Genomic DNA, 22,186 nt, shown 5'->3' with positions numbered 1-22,186 from the left:
AATCCTAAATATGGTATCTGTGAAAAATAATGGCAACAATAATATAATTTCCAGAGCTGAGACATCTCACAACTCCATCAACATCAAAGCCTACTGCCAAAAATCTGACATTTTATAAAATACAGAATGGGGAAGAATTAAGCAGGCAGAGGCCAAGCTTTCACAGCTACCCAAACAAAACTGGTATGAAAATAAACCTTTTCGGGGCTTTCCTTTGTCTTATGTTTATTCACAAGTTATATTTACATACAGTTATGCTCGTGTAATTGCACATGGAAAGAAGTTGCATAAAAACAGGACATGTAGGGCGCCTGGGTGGCTCAGTGGGTTAAGCCGCTGCCTTCAGCTCAGGTCATGATCTCAGGGTCCTGGGATCGAGTCCCACATCGGGCTCTCCGCTCAGTGGAGAGCCTGCTTCCCTTCCTCTCTCTCTGCCTGCCTCTCTTGTGATTTCTCTCTGTCAAATAAATAAAATCTTTAAAAAAAAAACAACAAAAAAAACAGGACATGTACAGGGGCGCCTGGGTGGCTCAGTGGGTTAAGGCCTCTGCCTTCGGCTCGGCTCATGATCCCAAGGTCCTGGGATCAAGCCCCGCATCGGGCTCTCTGCTCCGCGGGGAGCCTGCTTCCTCCTTTCTCTCTGCCTGCCTAGTTGTGATTTCTGTCAGATAAATAAAATATTTAAAAAAAAAACAAAACAGGCCATGTACAAATATTACCAACGCTTTAACTTCATTTTAATGAAGTGGAAAAAAGATATGTGTAATGTTAAAAATAGAAACTCTTATTTTATATTGTCTGTTCCCAATATACTATTGAGTCGATTTTACTAGTTACCCTAAAACTAACCTGCCATTGGGAAAGAGAAAATTGCTATGGGATAGTCCAAAAAATAGCATTTTTTAAAACTAAATTAAAGTCACATTTGTAGAATTCTTTACACTTTTTTTAAATTCTTTGCACTTTATGAACTACTTTAACCTACATTCTCTGAAGCTACTTAATAGTTGTCTGTATGCGTTATGCATTGTGTAACTACTGGTATCACTAACAGAAGATTTAGAATGAGTTTCTTTAAAGTAAATCACCAAATTACAAGTTTTTTAAAATTTAAATTCAATTTAGTTAACATAGAGTATGGTATTGGTTTCAGGGGTAGAATTTAGTGATTCCTCAGTTGCATATAACACCCAGTGCCCACACCCCTCATCACATCAAGTGCTCCTTAATGCCCTCCACCCACTTATGCCATCCCCCCACCTACCTCCCTTCCAGCAACCCTCAGTTTGTTTCATAGAATTAAGAGTGTCTTATGGTTTGCCGCCCTCTCTGTTGTTTTTTTTTTTAATTTTATTTAATTTAACTTGATTTTATTTTATTTTTCCTTCCCTTATTCTATGTTCATCTGTTTGGTTTCTTAAATTCCACATATCAGTGAAATCTTATGGTATTTGTCTTTCTCTGACTAATTTATTTCATTTAGCCTACTACCCTCCAGTTTCATCCATGATGTTGCAAATGGCAAGCTCTCAGTCTTTTTGATGGCTGAGTAATATTCCATTATCTATCTCTATCTCTGTCTATCTATAATATGTCATATCTTCTTTATCCATTCATCTGTCAATGGACATCTGCTAAATTACAAATGTTTTTGATATTTATTTCTATTAAGTACATTATTTGGTCAGACTTCTGTGTATGTTACATTGTCTAACACAACAGTTTAAAGGGACGTTGAACAATTATACTGAAATTGGTGCTAATAGGTTTCAAAGTGATGAGAGAAAAAGAAATATTTAATTGAACTAGGTGTAGAGTGTTATCGATGTTATCAAGCACAGATGTGAAGTGCTTGTGAAGCACAGAGCCATATTTTTCTTAGGGGATAGGTAGTGATAGAAATGAGAAATGAGAAACAAGGACTGTTCCTGGAAGATATACCTAAACATTTCCTTGTGCCCTTTCCTAGAGCTATTGAATTGGACCTCTAACAGGTTCTTATACATGTCTGAACTTGACTGTGAAAAATGTAGGTCACCACCCATAGGTCTCAAAACCAGCAGAAGGGAGAGATGTGTAAAGGGACTGAGTCATGTGGTTTGTTTCAGAAAGTCAAGTAACTGGAGTGCAAAGTGCGTTCTAAGGGGTGATGGGGACAGGCCAGGACATGTGTGAGTTGGACAGAGGCAGAGTCCAGGTCATAGGAAAATTTGAACGCCAGATTTAGGAGTCTGAATTTTGTTCCATACTCAATTTTGTTCAATACTGAATTTTGTTCCATACTCAGTGGTGTGGACTAAAACTGCAGTAGGTGATTAATGTCAACTTTCTATGACCATCTCAAGCAACCTCAAGGAGAAATCAAGAACAGCAAGAACTGGAAAACCAGGTAAACAGAGGTGTTCAAACAATGTTTTTGAACAATCAGACATGATAGAAACAATGTATTAAGATGACTTAAGGGTCTTTCTCACTTCTGTGTGGAAATCAGTAAACCTTCCTTTTTAGAACTCTAAAAAATTATACCTTGTGATGCACAAGTATTTGGAGATCTGCTTGCAAGCACATGTACCCTTTTCCCCCTTATGTACGTATAATAATTTTATATACACAATTTGTACACATAACAAGCTTCGGAGCAGTTCTTGAGCAATTTGAGAATTTGAGAGCAATTTGAAAAGCTGTTCCTGGGCTATAGTCTTCAGTAAGACAATGAATAAAGCATTGACTAGCTTACTTGGTGGTTAACTTACTTTCTGGCTACAGTGAGGAGCCATGAAAAAGCAGAAGTGGATAACTACTTTTAAAAAGCCAAAATTTGGGGGCGCCTGGGTGGCTCAGTGGGTTAAGCCTCGGCGTTCAGCTCAGGTCATGATCTCAGGGTCCTGGAATTGAGCCCCATATCCGGCTCTCTTCTCAGCGGGGAGCCTGCGTCCCCCTCTGCCTCTGCCTGCCTCTCTGCCTACTTGTGATCTCTGTCTGTCAAATAAATAAATAAAATCTTTAAAAAAAATAATAAAATAAAAAGCCAAAATTTCTCTAGCGTTTTTTGACACAGATAGGAAGACTTTACCTGCCTCGTTCATCTTCGCAAATCTGGCACACACGTGTTCCCAGCACATGGTAGCAGCTGTTTGCTGAACAAGTTAAGAAGCTTGAAGAGGCCTCTGCAGAGAAATTACACAAAGCAGTCACGATTATTTTCAATCTTTGGGAGACAATTTGACAACATACACCAAGATTCTTATAAATCTGCTTACTATTTAAACTAGGAATTTTATTTGTGGGGCTCCATCCTAGAGCAATAATCCCTAAACGAAGAGCTTTATAAAGTTTATTACAGAATTGCTTTTAATAGAGGAAGAAAATGGAAACAGCAGGCTAACAATTAGGAAGCAAGTTATTGTGCACATTTTATCTGAGGTATTTAAAAAGCCGTCGTTAAAATGATTATAAAGACACTGTAATACCAGGGGAAATAGGTATATTATTACATTAAGCTTTAAAAAACCCACCGAGACGCACAGTTGAAGATAGGACACGATTACAGACTACGGGGCAGGCGGGAGGGGACTCTCAGGTAAGTTTGTCCGGAGCTGGCGGTAAAACACTTTTTCTTTCTTTTTTTTTTTTCCTTCCGTATATTTCCCTTATTGTTCCCAATTACTTCATTCACCAGCAAATACGTACTGAGAGTCCAGCACGCGCCGGGCGTGGGCTCTAGGAACCCGGGAAACAGCAGTGAATAAAACGCAAAACCTGTCTCCATAGAACTTTACATTTTTCCTGGAAGACGCAGAAAATTAAGACGACTCTAGTAGGTGGCCTACGACATGATTCGTGGTTGGCGAAAATTAAGGCAAAGGAAGAACCAAACTGACAGAGCGTTTACTTTTTTATCCGCCGGGGAAGGTCCTCACCTAGGTCGGAGGACAAGGGCCGAATTCGGAATTTGCCCAGCGGGTAACAGGCTGAAAGGGCGGGAAGCACAGGCCCAGCAGGCGTCGCTGCAGGCCAGGTTGGTCCCGGGCTTAAGTAGGGTGTGGGCGGGGCCAACGATATGAGTCACGTGACTCGAGCGGGCGGGAGGAGGAGGACTGAAAAAACGGCGAATTTACTCCTCACTTTCTCTTCAGGAAGGCGGGCGGAGCCGAAAACCAAACAAAAGTCTTCTGAGGGACGGGGGGCGGGACAGACCCGAGCGGACCGAGCCTCCAGCCGGGAGACTCTCGCGTAATTGGTTTTTCGGTTGTTGGTCACTGTGGCAGGGCGGTCTGCGGTCGGGTGAGACGTGGGGAGCAATGGCGACCTTTGTGAGCGAGCTGGAGGCGGCCAAGAAGAACCTGAGCGAGGCCCTGGGGGACAACGTGAAACAGTAAGAGCTGTTCTGGCACAGCCTGCGGGTCCCCGCGCTGGTGCTCCCCTGGTTTCGGGCAGCAGACCCACCCTGGAAACGCCCCCCGTCGCCCCGAGGCCTGTGCTGCCTCGCGTCGCGGGCGGCGGGGCCTCCGGGCTTCTCGGGTCGGAGCCGGGCGGGCAGCGCGAACTCGCCCAGACGCTGGAGGGGCCGGGCCTCCCGGGCTGCCTCGGGACTCGGTCCGGCGCCTTCGTCCGGGACTCTCTGCCCTGGGTGGGGCGGGAGGGGCGCACTCCACGCCCAGGGGCCTTCTGAGCGGTTGCGGGCCCCTGCGCCGAGTTTCGGGACGCGTGGGGCCTGCCCGGGGCCGAGTGACCCGGAGCCCGACGCGTCTCGGCGGGATCGGATACCGCGCCTGGCGGCCCGCCCCGGAGGGCTTCCTGGAGGCGGGAGCTTCCTGAGGTCGGGGGATGCGTAGATCCGGCGTTGCAGAACACTGACAGCATCACCGCGGTTATAGGGATGATCTCAGTAACGGACGTTGATCACCTTTTAAGCACCCTAATGTACTATCTCATCTGATCCTCGCATCGGAGACGTGAGGTCCATACCTTTATTATTCCCATTTGATAGACGTGAAGACCGAGTTCTAGGGAGGTTATGTAACTCTTCAGAAGTCACCAGGCCTCCCGTGCCTGATTCCTGGCTCCGATGCCTTACAAGCGGTTCCAGAGCCGCACGCACCCAGCCAGACCTGGGTTACAGCAGGGGACCGAGTCCACCATCAAGGCCCGAGCTGATGGCGGGATGAACCAGCAGTAATTCGGCCAAGGCCGAAGCCAAATAAGATATTTCAGAAGTACAAGGACGAGTTTGGAAATTTTCAGGACATTATTCGTTACTACAATTTTTTTTTTTAAATACAGGAAACACATTTTAAATGTTTAAAATTAGAATGCCTGTGTTGTTGCTGCTGGATGGCTTCTGAGGTATTCCACACATTGGCATTCCTCGGTAGATGGTCCCTTAAAAATACTGTTGCTGGAGGAGCAAGGCGTTTGGGGGGACACTTTCTTCTTAACTTTTTCTTTATATTCTTTATTATGAGCAGGTTGAAGTTACTTGGATGTCATCCGTTATTTTGGAATTTTGCCTTCTTGTGAGATTTTGGGGTGGTGCAGTTGACATTCTGCTTTTTATTCTAGCAAGATGCACAGAATTCCCGTGTAAGACTTTGAAATACTCATGACCTAAACGGAATAACTAGAAACAAAATAGAATTTTTTTAAAGCCTGTTTTATTTCTTTGAGAAAGAGAGAGCATGAGCGGGAGCGGGGGAGAGAATGCCAAGCAGACTCACTTGAGCACTGGTCCTGATCCTGTCCTGGGGCTCAGTGTCACCCTGAGATCATGACCTGACCCGAAATCAAGAGTCTAACACTTAACCAACTGTGCCACCAAGGCGCCCCAAGCAAAATATAATTCTTAGAGATTATTTTAATATTACGAACTTTAATCAGACTTCTACAAACACTAGCATTAAAATCGAATCTATTATTTTGGCATAATTATTTAACTTTTTGTGAATATTTATTGACTCCCAAAGATAAAATAGTCCACCTAAAATTACATCTTAATATTCATGTTTACTGTCAATTTCTTTGCTTATTTAATTAATTGAAAATTATTTTAATAAGTAAAACTAAGTTTTCACCATTCATTAATTACTATAGTTTGTTACTTTTGTAATACTGTTAAATTTACATTTTTTTAAGCACAATTGACTTTTTATTGTTACGTCTAGGATGCTTAAAATATTGGAAAGTGTTTCCGTAATATAATAAATTTGAGAGACCTGACTGTGTGTAATTTACTGATGAGATGTGGTGGTGACTTCTGTGATCCCATACATATCACACAGGGTTGCCAGAAATTTGAAGTTAGTATTCCCTATTTGGTCTTTAAAGGCCAATGCTAGCTATCAGATGTTGGTCAAATATAGAAGCGAAAGCTAAATTTGGTGCGTCTGTAGGGTGAATCTCCATGAACAATGCGGTCAAAATATGCTTTTGTGCCAGAAATAGCTAGTGGCATAGTGTGGTTTTGTATTTTTCCATTCTCTCATTGTCTTTTCCCTCTGCTCCTTAGAAAGTGCCTCTTGGTTGAACACTATGATACTGCTCTATAGTGATGTCTCACGTTTCTTCCATGAGTAGTTTGCTTTGGTTTATACAACCTGGCCATTTAAACATGGCCCTTGGTGGCAGGTAGAGCAGAGGCAGTGTATAAGGAACCCAGGTCAGAGTTGTTTTCTACTTAGCTAGTGGTCCGAATGTCCTTTATGTCAGGTTGCATGCTCTCATCAACTTCTAGAAAGACGTGGCCTGGGGCGCCTGGGTGGCTCAGAGGGTTAAGCCTCTGCCTTCAGCTCAGGTCATGATCCCAGGGTCCTGGGATCGAGCCCCGCATGGGGTTCTCTGCTCCATGGGGAGCCTGCTTCCTCCTCTCTCTCTCTGCCTGCCTCTCTGCCTACTTGTGATCTCTGTCTGTCAAATAAATAAATAAAATCTTAAAAAAAAAGACGTGGCCTTTGCTAGTTAACTCACTTTGTGTCGTACCCCAGAGAGTGTCCTGTGTAGAGAGGTATTGGATTTTTTGGGGTGACTCGATCATATGTATTTAGTTTTCTCTAAGTCTCTCCAGTGCTTCCTGGTCTGACCCACTTGTATTTCTCCCCCATCATCCTCACCTTCACAGAGGCTGACTGACTTTTTCCTCAACTAACGGTTGAGAACAGTTGTTTGTCCAGGCTATACAGCAAGGTAACACAGAGACCAGGGTTGGGGAGCAAGTCTTCCAGATCTTGGAAGGGGTGCTGGCCCTTTGGGCTACGAAGTTTGCCCTTGGAGAAGATCTGTGGTATCATGTTGGCAGAGCTTCCTGGTAGAACCTGGTTTTGCTTACAAGTTCGCATTCAGTATGAAAGTATTTGCATCTTTCTTGTAAAATTGTGACGCAGGGTTTTTAAATAATGAAATTTGTCTCATGTTACTGTCTTTTATTGGATAGAATGGGACGGGAAAACACTTGTTTTTTCCTGTGGAGCTTTATTTCATTTCATAATTGTTCCTGTCCTTAAAAAAAAAAAGGCATTTAAATGTCCATTGTTGGGAAGTTATCGACTAATGAGTGTGTAAGTATCAGGTGAGAAGTCATGCCAGACTCTAGAACTTAACATATTTTGCTGTTGAGTGAAATGGGTCTTAGGCAGCTTTGACTCCCTTAAAGCTAGTTTTCTCCTGGAAAGAAAGAATGCGTGTGAAGCCGTAGCTTTGCGTGCCGTTACTTGCACACGTAGCCGATTACATCCAGAGGCACCGACTCAGATGGCTTGAAGCAGGTCTGTGTTCAGAAGCCCTGCCAGGGGTACAGTAAGCCAGTGAGGGCATTCAACCGTCTCATTTAGAAATCTTCTATTTATTTATTTTTTCCTCTTCTGTTGGGAACTCAAGTGAGCATCGGAAAGTAGCTAAGTGTGAATTGAAAGTAATTGTAAGACATGGACCGAGTAACTCTTCACTCTGCGTCATGAGGAAGGGGCAGCTTCCTTAAGCACTGAATCAGGGGCTGTGGATGTGGAGAGTCGTATTTTACTCCTATTTCTAATCTTTAGGTATAAAGGATCAAATCTCTCTCTCTCTTTTTTTTCCTGCTAGTTAACTGGAACCTTTTATGATTAATGGTTGGTTTTCACTTTAAAAACCACTAAGTTTCTCATATCCATGGGTGTTTTCTCCGTGGTGAGGCAATTTAGAAACTTATTACTTCAGCCGATTAAGATTAAAACTTGAGTTCATTTGAAGGGAAGGAGGTTATAGGATCAGAATGAATGACCCTTTCCCAACCCATAAAACATACACCTTTTAAAATATAGATCTTTTTTAAAAAAATTTTTTAAATTGGGGGATGATTGACATATGTTAGTTTCAGGTGTGCCACAAGTATTCTGTGTATATTGCAAAATGATTTTCGCAGTAAGTAGTTAGTATCTGTCATGATACACAGTTACAGAGTTTTCTTGTGAACTTTTAAGATCTCTCAGCAGCTTTCAAATATATGATACGGTATAATTAACGGTAGTTAATAATGAGAATGCATATCTGAAATTCATATGTAATCTAATACTTTTAATAGTCATACTTTTAAAATATAAATCTTAAATGTAGGATTCTGGAGGGTAATCTTTTAGAAAGGTTAACAGTGAGGAAGGAAAGGTACAGCTGTGGTTTTTGACTAATTGATTCATGAACCCAATTATGTGACTACCTGTCAGTCCCTTTTGGAAAAAACTTTTCCTTCTCCTTCTGTCGGTATTCTGATTCCTAGGTGTGTTGGTTTTCAAGGCTGCCATAACAAAATACCACAGAGGGGGCGGCTTAAACAACAGAAACTCGTTTTCTCATCATTCTGGCGGCTGGAAGTCTGACATCAAGGTGTCATCAGGGCTGTTTTCTCTCACTCCTCTCCCTTTGGCTAGTAGATGGCCACTGTCTGGTGTGTGTGTGTGTGTCTCTGTCCTAATCTCTTCTTACAGGGATACCCATCACATGGCTTTAGGGCCCACCCTGAAGACGCTATTTTAATTTAATTACCTCTTTAAAGGCTTTGCTCCAAATATAGTACTTCCTGGGTGCTGGGGGCTGGGGCTTCAACGTATGAATTTGGGGAGAGGAACACAACTGAGCATATTCTACAGTAGGGAATGCAAAATTTCCTGCCCTGGGTTTTGGAAGCAGGTAAGGTGAATTTGGGAAAGAAGCAGACCCCTTGGTTCTTAATACTGCTTCTGCCTTTGCAGATACTGGGCTAACTTAAAGTTGTGGTTCAAGCAGAAGATCAGCAAAGAAGAGTTTGACCTTGAAGCTCATAGACTTCTCACACAGGATAATGGTAAAATGATTATCTGGGGATAATTATCTGAAGTTTTCCCAGACTTGTAATAAATGGCAAATAAGTCATTGCAGTAATAAATTGCGATATATTTTGTTGTCTTCTCAGTTAAAAAAATAAAATTGGGTTTTTAGTGGTATGTAAGATGATTTTAATACTATGGATATTTAAAATAAAGTGTAAAGAATGGCAGGATAGGGGATAATCCAAAGTCAAATAATGGTTTTCTTATGTTTTAAATATTTTGTATTTGACTTGTGGCAATCTTCCCTTTTTCAGTCCATTCTCACAACGATTTCCTCCTGGCTATTCTGACGCGTTGTCAGATTTTGGTGTCTACACCAGGTAAGGGAGTGGAAATACTTCTGGGGATGTCCGTCAGCAAAGCCACGGAGCACGGGGCTTTAGCTTCCTTTAACAGGCACATCTGTTGCGCGCGAAGGAAATAGTCTTTGAACCGCTCAGAAGAAAACTTTATTCCGCAGGTGCAGCTTTTTGCTTAGATTGACTTTGGTCTTTCCTCTGCTCAGCTTGATTTTGGATGACTTAAACGAAGGACACATGAGGAAGAGGGTGGGCAGTCAGGATGCAGAAGCGGAGGGCAGCGGGTGTCAGCAGCGGGTGTCAGGAGAGGGTTTCCGCGACAGGGAAGGGGAGTGAGGGTTAGGTGCAGGGGAAGCCACGACATGGGGTGAAGACCTGGACTTTGTCTCACTTACATTCTCGAGTAGGAGGGTAGCACCTGGAAGGTGAGAGCCGCCGCCTGTTGAGGGGTAGGTACAAGCTGGTCCTCTCACTTCGCCCTAAATAGGTATAGATAGAAACAATGACGACTGGTTTTTTGGAGCTTAAGTGGTACAAGTCACTTCTTTCAACCATCTTGTTTGAATCAAGTAGTCGAAAATAAATAATTAAATACATTAAAAATTTGCCTTGCAGTAAAACTTACCCTGAGCTCTTGTTAAAAACTTAGATTTACAGGGCCCTCCTGCTGTAGATTGAGTATTTTTGTTTTGAAAGGACCCGTGGTGATTGTGCTGGCCATCTTTATCTAGAAGTGACTACTAGGACTTTCTGTCATTTCCCTCTACTAACCTCTACTGTATGATAAAGAGTTCGCATAGAATCTACTCCAGGCCGAGTTCTCACACTCAGAAAAGCTGTCGTTGGCACAGAGTAGTGAACAGTGAGCGTGTGTGTGTGTGTGTGTGTGTGTGTGTGTGTGTGTGTGGGGAGTGGGTAGGCGGGGCTGTTCCCTGAGCCCGCCCGCCCCATGCTGCACGTGGTCACAGGTGTCCGATTTCTCATGTTCTGTTTCCTTCAGACAGGGGTGGACTTGAACCAGTTAGGTTGTAAAGGTGATCCACCCCTCTGTGTAAAATGTATCAGGAAAGCCAACATGGTGAGACCTAGATCGTGTTTTTCCTGTCGGTGTGTTCTAAAAAGTGCCGTGCGCGGAAAGGGCGAGTGGTGGGACCAGGGGTAAAAACCCCGGGTGAGAGGAGTCAGGACACTTAGGTGCAAGTTGAGGTTTTGCCGCTGGCTTAGGTGGGATAGGTAATTGTTGGGTGTTCTTGCCTTCACAATTACAAAGTACAGTAAGATTTGCCCTACAGATAAATATTAAAAAGCGGACAAACAAACATGAAGTGGTATTAGAAAGTGTTGAGTGGCTGATTTTAACTAAATAAAGCCTTTGATAGGCATGAATGTTTGTTACTGGTTATTTTAAAATAAAGGATGAAACGTTTGGAATTTGAGAGGTTACTTCTCTATCAGGCCTACAGTTCCTTAAAATGAAATTAATGGTTGCTGGCATCAAAGAGATGATTTAAAAGTGAAAAATAGAAATAGTTCTTTGTACCTATACTACTTAGGGGTGGGTGTTCTGTTTTTCTAAGCTAGGCAGGAAAAATGATTTTCATAACATTGATAGAGCGACTGCAATGCAACAGACACGTTCTGTCATTCTTGTTAACCTTCACAACAGCTGTTTCGGGTAGGTATTAGCCTCCTTTTTATGGATTAGGAAACTTTAGAGAAAACAAAAGGAAATAAAAAGCAAAACTTAACTGACACCTTCTGCGACCAGTGAGTGGAAGCGTTGGATCCGCGCGGAAATCTGCTTGCTGCGGGAAAGCTGTCCTTGTTGCCGGTCCGACCTCACTCACTGTGCCGTGCTTCCTCGCTGGGACTGTGGTCACACATCAGCAGCGTCACCCAACACCCAGGCCCTCCAGCAGGAGTAGGCTTCGCTGGGAATCTTCCGCGATCGGCTGACCTCATCTGGGAGACTGGGTGTTCCAAAAAGACATTCGAAATGGTGGAGAGGAGGAACTTGACTTCCCAAACAGTTTCCCCCACCTCCGCCCCGCCCTGCTACTTTCTAATTCCAGTCTAGTTAATATGCAGTGCTATGTCAGTTTCGGGTGTACAACATAGTGATTCAACAATTCTGCATGTACTCATACTCACCATGATAAGTGTCCAAACAGCTTTTTTTAACTGACGAACTTGGAGTATTTTTTTTAAAGCTTTAAAAATTCATTCTTCAGGGGCGCCTGGGTGGCTCAGTGGTTTAAGCTGCTGCCTTCGGCTCGGGTCATGATCTCAGGGTCCTGGGATCGAGTCCCGCATCGGGCTCTCTGCTCAGCGGTGAGCCTGCTTCCCTCTCACTCTCTCTGTCTGCCTCTCTGCCTACTTATGATCTCTCTCTGTCAAATAAATAAATAAAATCTTTTAAAAAAAAAATTCATTCTTCAAAAAAACATCAAAATGGAAGTAATGTTTTTGCTTAGATGATGAGTGGCCTTTTTTTTTTTTCCTATCTTATAAAAATTGGGGGGGGGGTGGTACTTTTTTCAAGTGTACCGTAATGAGCTTGGATTACTTTGCTTTCTTTTTTTTTTTTTAGCCTCTAAACTATACATACCCTCATGGTTAGAAAGAAAGGATACAGACAGTCTTATAATGAAAAGTTTCTTCCACTCCTAGACTTGTTCTCAAAGACAACCACTTTGTTTCTTGTTCTTCTAGTAGGACTTCGATAGCTCCTCATTGGAGCTTAAATTTCTTTTTGGATTTAGTGATTTTAGACATCTGTCTTAATGCTTTGTGTTTCTGAGATTTCTTCAACTCTTTCAATCTTTCTGTCCAATGCATTCTTTTTTTTTCTTTTTAAGATTTTATTTTTTTATTTGAAAGAGAGAGAAAGAAAGCACAAGCAGGGGAAGCCGCAGAGGGAGGGGGGAAGCAGGCTCCCCACTGAGCAGGGAAGCCCGACTCGGGCCTCGATCCCAGGACCCTGGGAGCAGGACCTGAGCCGAAGGCAGACGTTTAACTGACTGAGCCACCCAGGCGTCCCTCCAGTTAGAAATTATTTGAAGTCCTTTGTGTAGCCTGAATTCTTTAATCTGGGACCTCCGTTTTTTGTTTGTTGAGCTTGGGCTTTCTGATCGTGTTACAGATGATCGTCTGATGTCTGGGGACGCGTGTTGAAGAGTGAAGCATACGACGTCTGGGGTTTTGTGGTCGAGGTTGCTGACGAGCGCCAGCTCAGCTGGGGGGCTCACATGTCAGCATGCGGAGAGTTGTGCTCCGGGGTGCCGGCATCCGTACCAACGACCTCGGGATAGCCCAGAAGTTTTGTTCCGTTTAGCTAGAGGAGCGTTCTCCATCCTCTTGCCCCCCACCCTTTTCCCCTGCTGTTATAAACACGGCGCTGGGCCGACTTCGGGGCCTGTGAACTGCCCATGAACTCAGAAGGGCCCCTTACTTGGCTTAGGGCTCTACCGTGGTTGCTTGGAAATTGTAAATGTTTGAACAGGGGACCCTGCGTTTTTATTTTGTACCGAGTGCACTGCTCGTGGTGAGGAAGAGGATTGTGTAGGCAGTTTTTGAATACAGACCTTCCATTATTCTTGTTTTTAGCCTTACTGACCACTGCGGTTTCTACTGTGCTTACCTTCTCCAAATTCAGACTCTTCGTGGATTTCTGCTGTGCAGGTTGACTGGTTTCTGCATTTCCCAACCTTACCTAGCCTAGGTTATTGCTAGGTTATGGCTTCCGTGTGTCTGCTTGTAATTCAGCACCTCTTTAGCTCATTGTTTTTTTGTTTTTTTTTAAAGATTTTATTTATTTATTTGACAGAAACGTGTGTCTGCTTGTAATTCAGCACCTCTTTAGCTCATTGTTTTTTTGTTTTTTTTAAAAGATTTTATTTATTTATTTGACAGAAAGAGAGAGATCACAAGCAGGCAGAGAGGCAGGCAGAGAGAGAGAGGGGGAAGCAGGCTCCCTGCTGAGCAGAGAGCCTGATGCGGGGCTCGATCCCAGGACCCTGAGGTCACAACCTGAGCCGAAGGCAGAATCTTAACCCTCTGAGCCACCCGGGCACCCCTCTTTAGCTCATTGTTGAAGTTCATTGAGATCTCATCTTGTTTCACTCGTCTTCCTTTTTGTCACCGTTGTGGATACATGCTGTTTGCTTTTCACTATTACCATTTTTAGTTAGTTTTGGAAGAGAGAGGAGATAAATTTGTGTGCTCTGTTCGCCATCTTGAACTAGAAAATTCTGTCCTTTTTTGATACTACTGCTACTCATAAGCAAAGCACCCAATAAACATTAATTAAAATAGAAAAAACAAATTTGTCTTCATAAAGGAATAGGTTCGCTTACAGCTGAAAAAAACATGATTTGAGAGGATTCATAATTTTGTCTGGAAAGTAGAAAGAGAAGATCTGAATTTAAGCATTTATTATTTAGCTTCATTACTTGAGCATTCCATACTTTTTTAACCCAAAATGAAAGCAAATTTAGCAGTTGACAACTGTCATTATTTTCTCTTATGGTTATGATTTTTCTCTCTCACAGAGGGTGCTGGATCTTTGCCCTGGACGGGGGGCTCTGCAGCTAAACCTGGAAAACCAAAGGGGAAGAAAAAGCTTTCTTCTGTTCGTCAGAAATTTGATGTAGGTTGTTATTCGATAGATGTTGGTAACAGCTGATTTAAATGCTGGTGTGATGAAACTGGCTTTCATTTCTAAATAAATCTTAAAATACTGGTAGTAGAGTTGAAAAAAGGGGGCCATGATTCAAGGGGGAAAGATGTTACTGCATTTGAAGTTGATGAGAGTTTCGAAGATTCTGAGTCCCAAGTGTAAAAAAATTAGAATTTTTATAATTCTAGTTTGTTACAACAAAAATATTAATATGTTTTCATTAGTACCTCACGATTTTTTTGATGATCCAAAAAGTATGCCTGTATTCTTTCTCCTCTTAAAATATTTTTCTGGAGTGAATAATGTTTCTCCCATTGAAGACTTCTGTTCCTGGCTACAGGATGCCTGGAGGTTTCTGGCAGGATCCTGGTGATGCCCAGCTAGGCCCTGAGCCTTTGGGGATCAGCAGAGAAGTCATGAAGGGGTTTGGCTATAACTTTTGGCTGCCTTTTTGTTCGTATTTGGGGAAGAAAGTTTCTCAAAAGTATTCCTTTTATAGATTTGACTGGTTGTTGATAGGTTTATTAACATCAACAAACATTTATTGCTACCTTTGCTCTGTGTTTTCTATCAATCATATTCAATCCGGAGGGCGTCAGTATCTCCAGAGAAGCATACCTTGCTTTAGAAAGGGATATTTGATATAAAATACAGTTTTATACTTGGAAAATGGAAAAACAACCAGTTTCCTTCTGTAATACAAACTTTAAGTGGGGACGGGTCATATTCGCTACCAGCGGCTTATCTCCCACCGATGATGGAGAGACCAGATGGGCTGTCTGAGTCTATCCGAGGAAGGCAGAGGTTTTGTGAGTGGGACAAGGTTGGGAAACACTACTTTATTTTATTTTCTTAAAGATTTATTTATTTGTTTTAGAGAGAGAGAGAGAGAGAGAGTGCACACATGTGCATTTCTGTGAGCAGGGGGAGGGGCAGAGGGAGAAAGGATCTCAAACAGGCTCCCTGCTGAGTGTAGAGCCGTACTTGGGGCTCTATCCCATGACTCTGAGATCATGACCTGAACTTAAATCAAGAGTCAGACGGGCACTTAACCAACTGAGCCATCCAGGTGCCCCAAGAAAAGCTATTTTAAATAATTAGAATGACTATGTCTTAGCGAGATTCTGTGTTAAGGACTTTTTTGTTTTTAAAGATTTTTATTTATTTATTTGACAGAGAGAGAGAGCAAGATCATAAGGAGGCAGAGAGGCAGGCAGAGAGAGCAGGGGAAGCAGGCTCCCTGCTGAGCAGAGAGCCCGATGCAGGGCCTGATCCCGGGAGCCCAAGACCACGACCTGAGCTGAAGGCAGAGAATTAACCCACTGAGCCTCCCAATCGCCCCCTGTGTTGAGGATTTTAAGTAGAAGATGATACAAAATAGTTACACTGTCTGGTGTTCTCTTGGAATACCTGTTATTAGAGGTTATGTTGGTTGGCTCGGCTTTTAGAGCATAATTGGAGTATTACTCTCTATTTCTACTTTCAGAACTTGCTTACTTACAAGTATACTCTGACTTGTTTAAAAATAGTTTTATATTTTCTCCTTTCCTCTAATTGTATTTTTTAGCACAAGCCATATATTCTGTGATTACCCAGGTGTTCACCGAATAGAACAGACCACTGTGCGCATTGCCATCGTTCCCCTTAGTTCCTGTCTGCGTCATTACTATGTAATGGGTGTGGCGCTGTGCATGAGTTACTTCTTTTTAAAGCCCTGTGGTATGGTTTTGGTGGCATTAATTTGTGGGATCTCAAGCCATAAATTGGTTAATTTTCTTTTATTTATCTATCATTTTTTATCTATCATTATCTATCATTTATCTATCATTTTATTATCTATCATTATCACTTGCCACTGTGATGAATAATTTTGAAAAATTTCTTACCCATAGCATAGATTCCAGCCTCAGAATCCCCTCTCGGGAGCCCAGCAGTTTGTGGCAAAGGATCCCCAAGATGACGATGACTTGAAACTTTGTTCCCACACAATGATGCTTCCCACTCGGGGTCAGCTTGAAGGGAGGATGATAGTGACTGCTTACGAGCACGGGTTGGACAACGTCACGGAGGAGGCGGTCTCAGCTGTTGTCTGTGCGGTGGAGGTCAGTTTGCTGGTGAAAGAAACAATCTTACAGGTTGGGTGTAACGAGCTTGTGTGTGTTATTGAAAGTTGGGACTGCAAGAAGAGAACCAAAATGTCGCCTTCTTGGAGTTGTCATCTTGAAATTGTTCTCTTTGGAGGAGGGAAAGACCCCATGGTCCAAGCAGTTGCCTTCAGTTAACAGACTAAGTTCTTCAGAAAGGTTAATTAGGGCATAACATGTCTGCGTGACTTGGTGTTTAATTTAACAGGGAAACCGTTTTAAGGGGAAAAAAAAGAGTTTGAGAATCGTAAAGATTAAAATCACTGGTGTTTGCTGTGGCACAGCATTTAAAGAGCATTAGACTTGGTTTCCAAATGTGAGATTCTTGTCTCACCACACTCTTCCGTTGATCCATTCACTTTATGCATTCGGTTACTAGACACGGTATATTGGGTTCTGTGGGGCCCGGGTATGCCAGGCGATACGGGGTAATTCCCAATACTTGGGGCCCCCATTTCCTCACATGTACCTCAAAGATCATAAGAGCTGTCTCATGAAGTTGTAAACATTAAATGAATTCTGTGTGGAAATGACAGTTTATATCATTCAGGCTTGGGTATGAGATGATCTTACCGATGTAGTTGAAACACCAGGCCTGATCCCGACTCCCTTGTTGCTAACAGTAGGCTGGGACCAGCTCTGTCTCTTTATTTTCATGGACATTTTCCATTCCCCTCTTATGTACTTGGTGCTCATAAAGAGATATTAAATACCTAATTTTTTGCTTATTTCCTATATATCTGTTGTACATGTGACTTTTGAGAGAGCCAAGGTTCTTTTCATGCAAGGATTTTAGTAGATTGGGCATTATAACCAATAAATCTTAGATCTTGAAACTTTTTGTCCTATTTTTAAACCGGATTTCAAGGTAGTTTGCCTCCTTTCAAAAGTTTCATGTAATTGTTTTTGTACTTTCATTTAAAGCTATCTGAAAATCCTTTTTTGAGAAAGACAGTTTTAGGGGTATAAATAACTTCTTTAATAAGTTACATGTAGAGCAAGCCCCTGTTAAATAGAACTAAATAAAAATAGCACAGCTCCCTCCTTCGTGTACGCTCCTGCTCTGGCAGGGCCCTGTGGCTCCGTGGTAAACCTTCATTTGGTTCCACCATACGCCGGCCTGTCTCATGCCTCCATCCACTGAATGCTGGTAAACTTTTTTTGGTCAATGGAAGTTTTATGATTTGCTTTTAAACAGGAGTTCATGCTGTTTCTCCTTTCTTTACTTGTTTTCACAGAATCACCTGAAAGATATATTGACATCTGTTGTGTCCAGAAGGAAAGCTTATCGGTTACGTGATGGTCATTTTAAATATGCCTTTGGGAGTAACGTGACCCCACAGCCTTACCTGAAGAACAGCGTCATGGCGTACAACAACTTAATAGAAAGGTGTGTGGAGTTTCTTGTGATGTGCAGCCCTTCTTTCTAGCTGGTGTGCTGCTGTCGTCCGTCTGATCGCAGGGAGTGATTGGTTACTGTTGCTATAAGTCTGAGTACCTTGGAGAGCAGGGCAGTTTTGTTTTCTGGAGCTGCGTCCTTGCCTGGTGACTGGTGAGGTACTTGGTGTTATCAGAAGTGAAGTTGCAGAGGCTGCCACGTGTGGTTCAACCTGAGTGCCTCGTGCCTTGCCTTTTCCGAAGTAGAGTGGAGTGGTTCCCTGGGGCGGTGCGTTCTGATGGCTCCCGAGGGCCAGCCCCCGCCCGGCAGTAGCAGCAGGCCTGCCCTCGGTGGGAAGCACGGCCTGTGACTGTTGGGTCAGGTTGGGTGGCTTGATGGTGGGAGGAGGGGTGGTTAGTGTTTCTCCTCCTCATGTGGTTTCCGTGGCTGTAGCCCAAGACAGTGGCCTATGCTGGGTTCATCACATTGCTCCTGGCGGACCTGGTCTCGGCCCCGACTCCTCTGTCTGCCCTCCATGGAGGGCTCCCAGGACTTGTAACATCCTGAGTCATCGCTTTATGAGATGACCTGGAGGACCTTTCATCTCATCCATGTGGGGTCTGTCTTCACCGCTCACCTTCCTTTCTTCCTTCCCAGCAAATAATTTAGTCCAGATTTTAAGCCTTTGAGAAAGAAAAAGCAATGATGTAATTTTTCTCGTGGTACCTGAAGTGACCGAATTTCTTTGAGCGCCAGTTAGCTGGTTGGTCAGGGAGGAGACAGGGAGGTACACGTTCAGAGAGCGAAGTGTGACTGGGAAGGCCGGTGGAGGGATGTCGGTGAAGAACTAACCGGAAGGGAAGGTAGAAGGTGTGGTCGGAAGAGGTGAAGGTGGGAAGCTGAGAAGAGAGTTGGACACAGCAGAGTGTTGACAGCGCTTGGCGGGGGTTGAACCAGGGCCTCCTTCGTGGCTGAAGAACTTTAGGTGGCTCACAAGGGCCCTCGGAAGAGCACTGTTTATACGCAGAATCGCCGGGCGTGAAGGTTTCCACGCTCAGTCGCATTCAGGCCTATCTGTGTGGGAGTACTTGTTCTCTTTTGGAAGTTCTTCTTTTCTAGGAAACAACAACAACAACAAAAACAAGAAAGGGCGTTGGGGGGGCTCCTTTTGGTGGCTGAATGCTGGGAGTGGTGTCTCTGACGCCGCCAGGCCTCCTGAGCTGCCCTCTCTCCCCCACTGGCCTGTCCCGGGAGGGCTTCTGCCTCGCTGCTGGCTGCTTGGTTCCCCAGCAGGACCGCCTTTCCTGGTGCCCTGACCCACGCTCATACCCAGCTTCTGCGTGCGTCTGAGTAACCTCCTCACGGTTGTGTTCCCTCCGGGCTGGTGTTCAGAATTGTGTAGGTCGTCTCCTACAGTTTTCTGATATAAAAATTATGCCTGCCTTCCCTGCTGGTACTCTATCTAGGTCCTGTTTTGGGAAATTGGCGGGATTTGGATTTTCTCCATCCTCCATTTTTGCCAATTGCTTATTCTGTGCTGTATGTATCTTCTTTTCTTGGATGTTATTTTTCAGTCCTATTGTCTCCAGTTACATTTTATCTTCCTCTCTCAAGTCAGTGTTTCAATTTCATTTTCCTTTAATTAATTAAGGTCCCCCCCTCCTCCCCCCACCCCCGGACTAGAAGCACTTTAAGGGCAGGAAACAATTTTGGCTCAGTGTCCTGAGCTTAGTAAATATTTTAACATTGTGGAGAGAGGAGTGTAAGTGTAGTTGCTCTGCATTCTGTTTCCAGCTTGACAGATGGGCTGCCTTTAAAAATGTAAATTATGGGCTACTGATGTATGTACTAGCTAAAAATTAATTGGCTTTGTAATTGGGTTTCTCGTTCATTTTAAGATATTTTTAATAAGATGTATTAAAGTCCATTTCTATTCTAGTTGTTCAGTTGTCTCCTGCCTAGTTACTGGCTTTGTTTCCAGTCCTCCAGCCTTTTCTGCTCCTTGTGCCGGTCAGAACCCAGCTTCCCACCCGCCCCCCGATGACGCGGAGCAGCAGGCTGCCCTCCTCCTGGCGTGCTCCGGGGACACTCTGCCTGCATCTTTGCCTCCAGTCAACATGTACGACCTTTTCGAAGCTTTGCAGGTAACTCTCGGCCCCTTCAGGTTGGCCTAGATTTAGGGATAGGTTCAAAGTTTCTTAGAGGTTACGAAGATATTCGGTAGCCTTTCCTCTTTTTGGTTTTGGTTTTCCGTTTTAGTTTATTAAAGCCATTCATACTACCTTCATTTTTCAAATCCAGGGTCCAGGCCTCCTTCCGCCTCCCTCCTTCCCTCTCCCAGCCCCCGCATGCCCCGCAAAAGAAAGAAAAGAAAAAAAATCCTCTTGTTCCCTTACTCCTATTTCAGAGGCTTGCTACTTGCTTTCTTGTTATCTGGCTGGAGCTTCATTAGACTCTGGCTTGTAGTCAGTAGGTTTGTGCATCTTTTGTGTGTGTTTGTGGGTGGATCGAACCCTTTTTAATTGTATATGTTGGGAAAATACATACACTGAAGCGAAATTGGAAACATGCGAATATTTGAATCACAGGTGCACAGGGAAGTCATTCCTACACACACCGTATACGCTCTCAACATAGAAAGGATCATCATGAAGCTCTGGCACCCCAGTCACGAGGAACTGCGGCAGGACAGAGTCCACCGCCAGCGCCTGGCGGCCAAGGAAGGCCTGTCGCTCTGCTGAGTTAGGGCGATCTGAGGGGACGGGACCCTCAGCGAATTCATTAGTTGTTGAAAATTGGATGTTTTCTGGGTCCACATTTCAAGACTGAAGTGTACAGTGTAAATATAAATTTTCCTATGGAAATGTGACACTGAGTACATTTTGTGTTGCTACTGTGAAGCCATTAATATAAATCTGACTTTGCTCATGGCCCATGTCTCTGTGAGTGTGTGTGTGTGTTCTCAGTTATGGGAGGAAGCACTGAAAAACTTCTGTGCCTGGACTAGAAACGTTTTTGGGCATCTGAGGCTTAGCATCCTGTGGTCTGCATGTGAGGTAGATGACATCCTAGAACAAAGAAGCTGTTATAACTTAGTCCCCGTGATCAGCAGGGACATCTGTGTTTTCAGTGGCCGCATATATTCTGCATCTGGCGAGCCTGAAATCTCTGCCTTTCTTCTGATGAACTGTGCTCTTGCATTTCGGTTGAAATAATCCACACAGTGTTAAAAATCATATACCTCCTTTAGTGACCAGTTTAAGAGATAAAGGTGTCTGCCCCAAAGTTCATTACAACTCCATAGAAAATAGGACCTATTTGCTGTGCTGTTAGACAAAGTCCTTTTTTTGCTTTAAAAACCAAAACAACAACAACAACAACAACAAAAAACCACCCCTGGAATGTAATTAATCTTACAAAGTTTTTTGTCATAACTTGTTTCTTCTATAGTTGATATGCCCCAGGACTTTGGTTGGCAAGTCCATCTACTGACTATTCCTACAGAATGTCTTAAAAAGCCCACGTACACATACTAGATTTATACTTAGAAATTCCCCAGTTCCTCTACAGTATCTGTTTCTATCCTTTATCAAAGGATAAAGTGAAATAATTTACATTTGGCAGTGTTACTAATAATAGTTTGTTTTTTTAGAAGTGATGCTTTTTACTCAGAAGATAGTATTGGGCTATGCTAGAATGTTCGGTTGGGTTGTGTAGGGCTACGTGATCTGTGTATAGACGGACTTGTTCACATGGTTCAGTATTTGGATCTGTGTATTTGATTTTGTACTTTAAATGTGACAAATAAACCTTTCGGGAGAAAACTTCTTATGTGTTTATTAAAATAAACATACAAGGAAAACTGCCTTCTACAGAAGTTTGAAAAGCCCTGCTCTCTGAGATCTTAGCAGACTTTTCAGAGGGATGCCCTAGATGAGAAAGATTAAAGAAAGATTAAAGAACTTCGGGATGCCATTTCTTCCTTTTGTGATGTGTAAAATAAAAAGAAAAACACCCTGGTTTCAGTTCTTGGCACAAGTCCGAGAAGTCCTACAGAATTTTAGGTAATTTTTTAGATTGAGAAAATTTTGCAGTGATACCTAGTGAATGTAGTGGCTCTGTTTCGGGCTGTCTGTACCTCTGGGCACGCAAAGCTTCATGCAGTCCTTTGATGGAGAGCAGCCGGGGCCTCAGCCATGTCCTGCTGCCTGTCGTAGTGACAGCTTCCAGGAAGCAAGTCGCTGGTGCTGTCTAGGATGTGGCCTGCCTACATCCCCACGGTCATCTGCTCTGGTGGGACCACAGGCCACCAGAGGACTCCCTTTGTCTCATGTGTTTTGGGCTTAAATGAAAAT

General features: G+C 43.4%; 1 protein-coding gene and 1 long non-coding RNA gene across 2 annotated transcripts in view; one reads left to right on the top strand and one right to left on the bottom strand.

Annotated features, from left to right (window-relative positions):
* The window catches only part of LOC123927719, a 37,979-nt gene extending 33,992 nt beyond the window's left edge, over positions 1-3,987 (bottom strand). Inside the window, exons 1-2 of the long non-coding RNA XR_006815518.1 lie at positions 3,921-3,987; positions 3,074-3,167 (exon numbers count right to left, since the gene is read on the bottom strand). This is a non-coding gene — a long non-coding RNA (uncharacterized LOC123927719). The remainder of the gene's footprint in view (positions 1-3,073; positions 3,168-3,920) is intronic.
* Positions 3,988-4,109: 122 nt separating this feature from the next.
* On the top strand, positions 4,110-21,649 carry TADA1 (transcriptional adaptor 1). The gene is made up of 8 exons (XM_045983117.1): positions 4,110-4,375; positions 9,216-9,307; positions 9,587-9,652; positions 14,182-14,279; positions 16,202-16,411; positions 17,692-17,843; positions 19,813-19,975; positions 20,420-21,649. Exons 1-8 carry the CDS (start codon positions 4,302-4,304, stop codon positions 20,570-20,572), a joined length of 1,008 nt encoding a protein of 335 aa, XP_045839073.1. The 5' UTR covers positions 4,110-4,301; the 3' UTR covers positions 20,573-21,649.
* The last annotated feature ends 537 nt before the right edge of the window (positions 21,650-22,186 follow it).

This window comes from Meles meles, chromosome 17 (assembly GCF_922984935.1).
Source record: "Meles meles chromosome 17, mMelMel3.1 paternal haplotype, whole genome shotgun sequence".
Taxonomy (NCBI): domain Eukaryota; kingdom Metazoa; phylum Chordata; class Mammalia; order Carnivora; family Mustelidae; genus Meles; species Meles meles.
This window is presented reverse-complemented; position numbering and strand designations above follow the sequence as displayed.

Bases quoted from the DNA above. Each gene is read 5' to 3' on its own strand.
- TADA1 (XM_045983117.1), top strand. From the start codon at position 4,302: ATGGCGACCTTTGTGAGCGAGCTGGAGGCGGCCAAGAAGAACCTGAGC. The intron at 9,308-9,586 runs GTAAAATGATTA...TCCCTTTTTCAG, and splicing joins ACTTCTCACACAGGATAATG to TCCATTCTCACAACGATTTC. The intron at 16,412-17,691 runs GTCAGTTTGCTG...TTGTTTTCACAG, and splicing joins CTGTTGTCTGTGCGGTGGAG to AATCACCTGAAAGATATATT.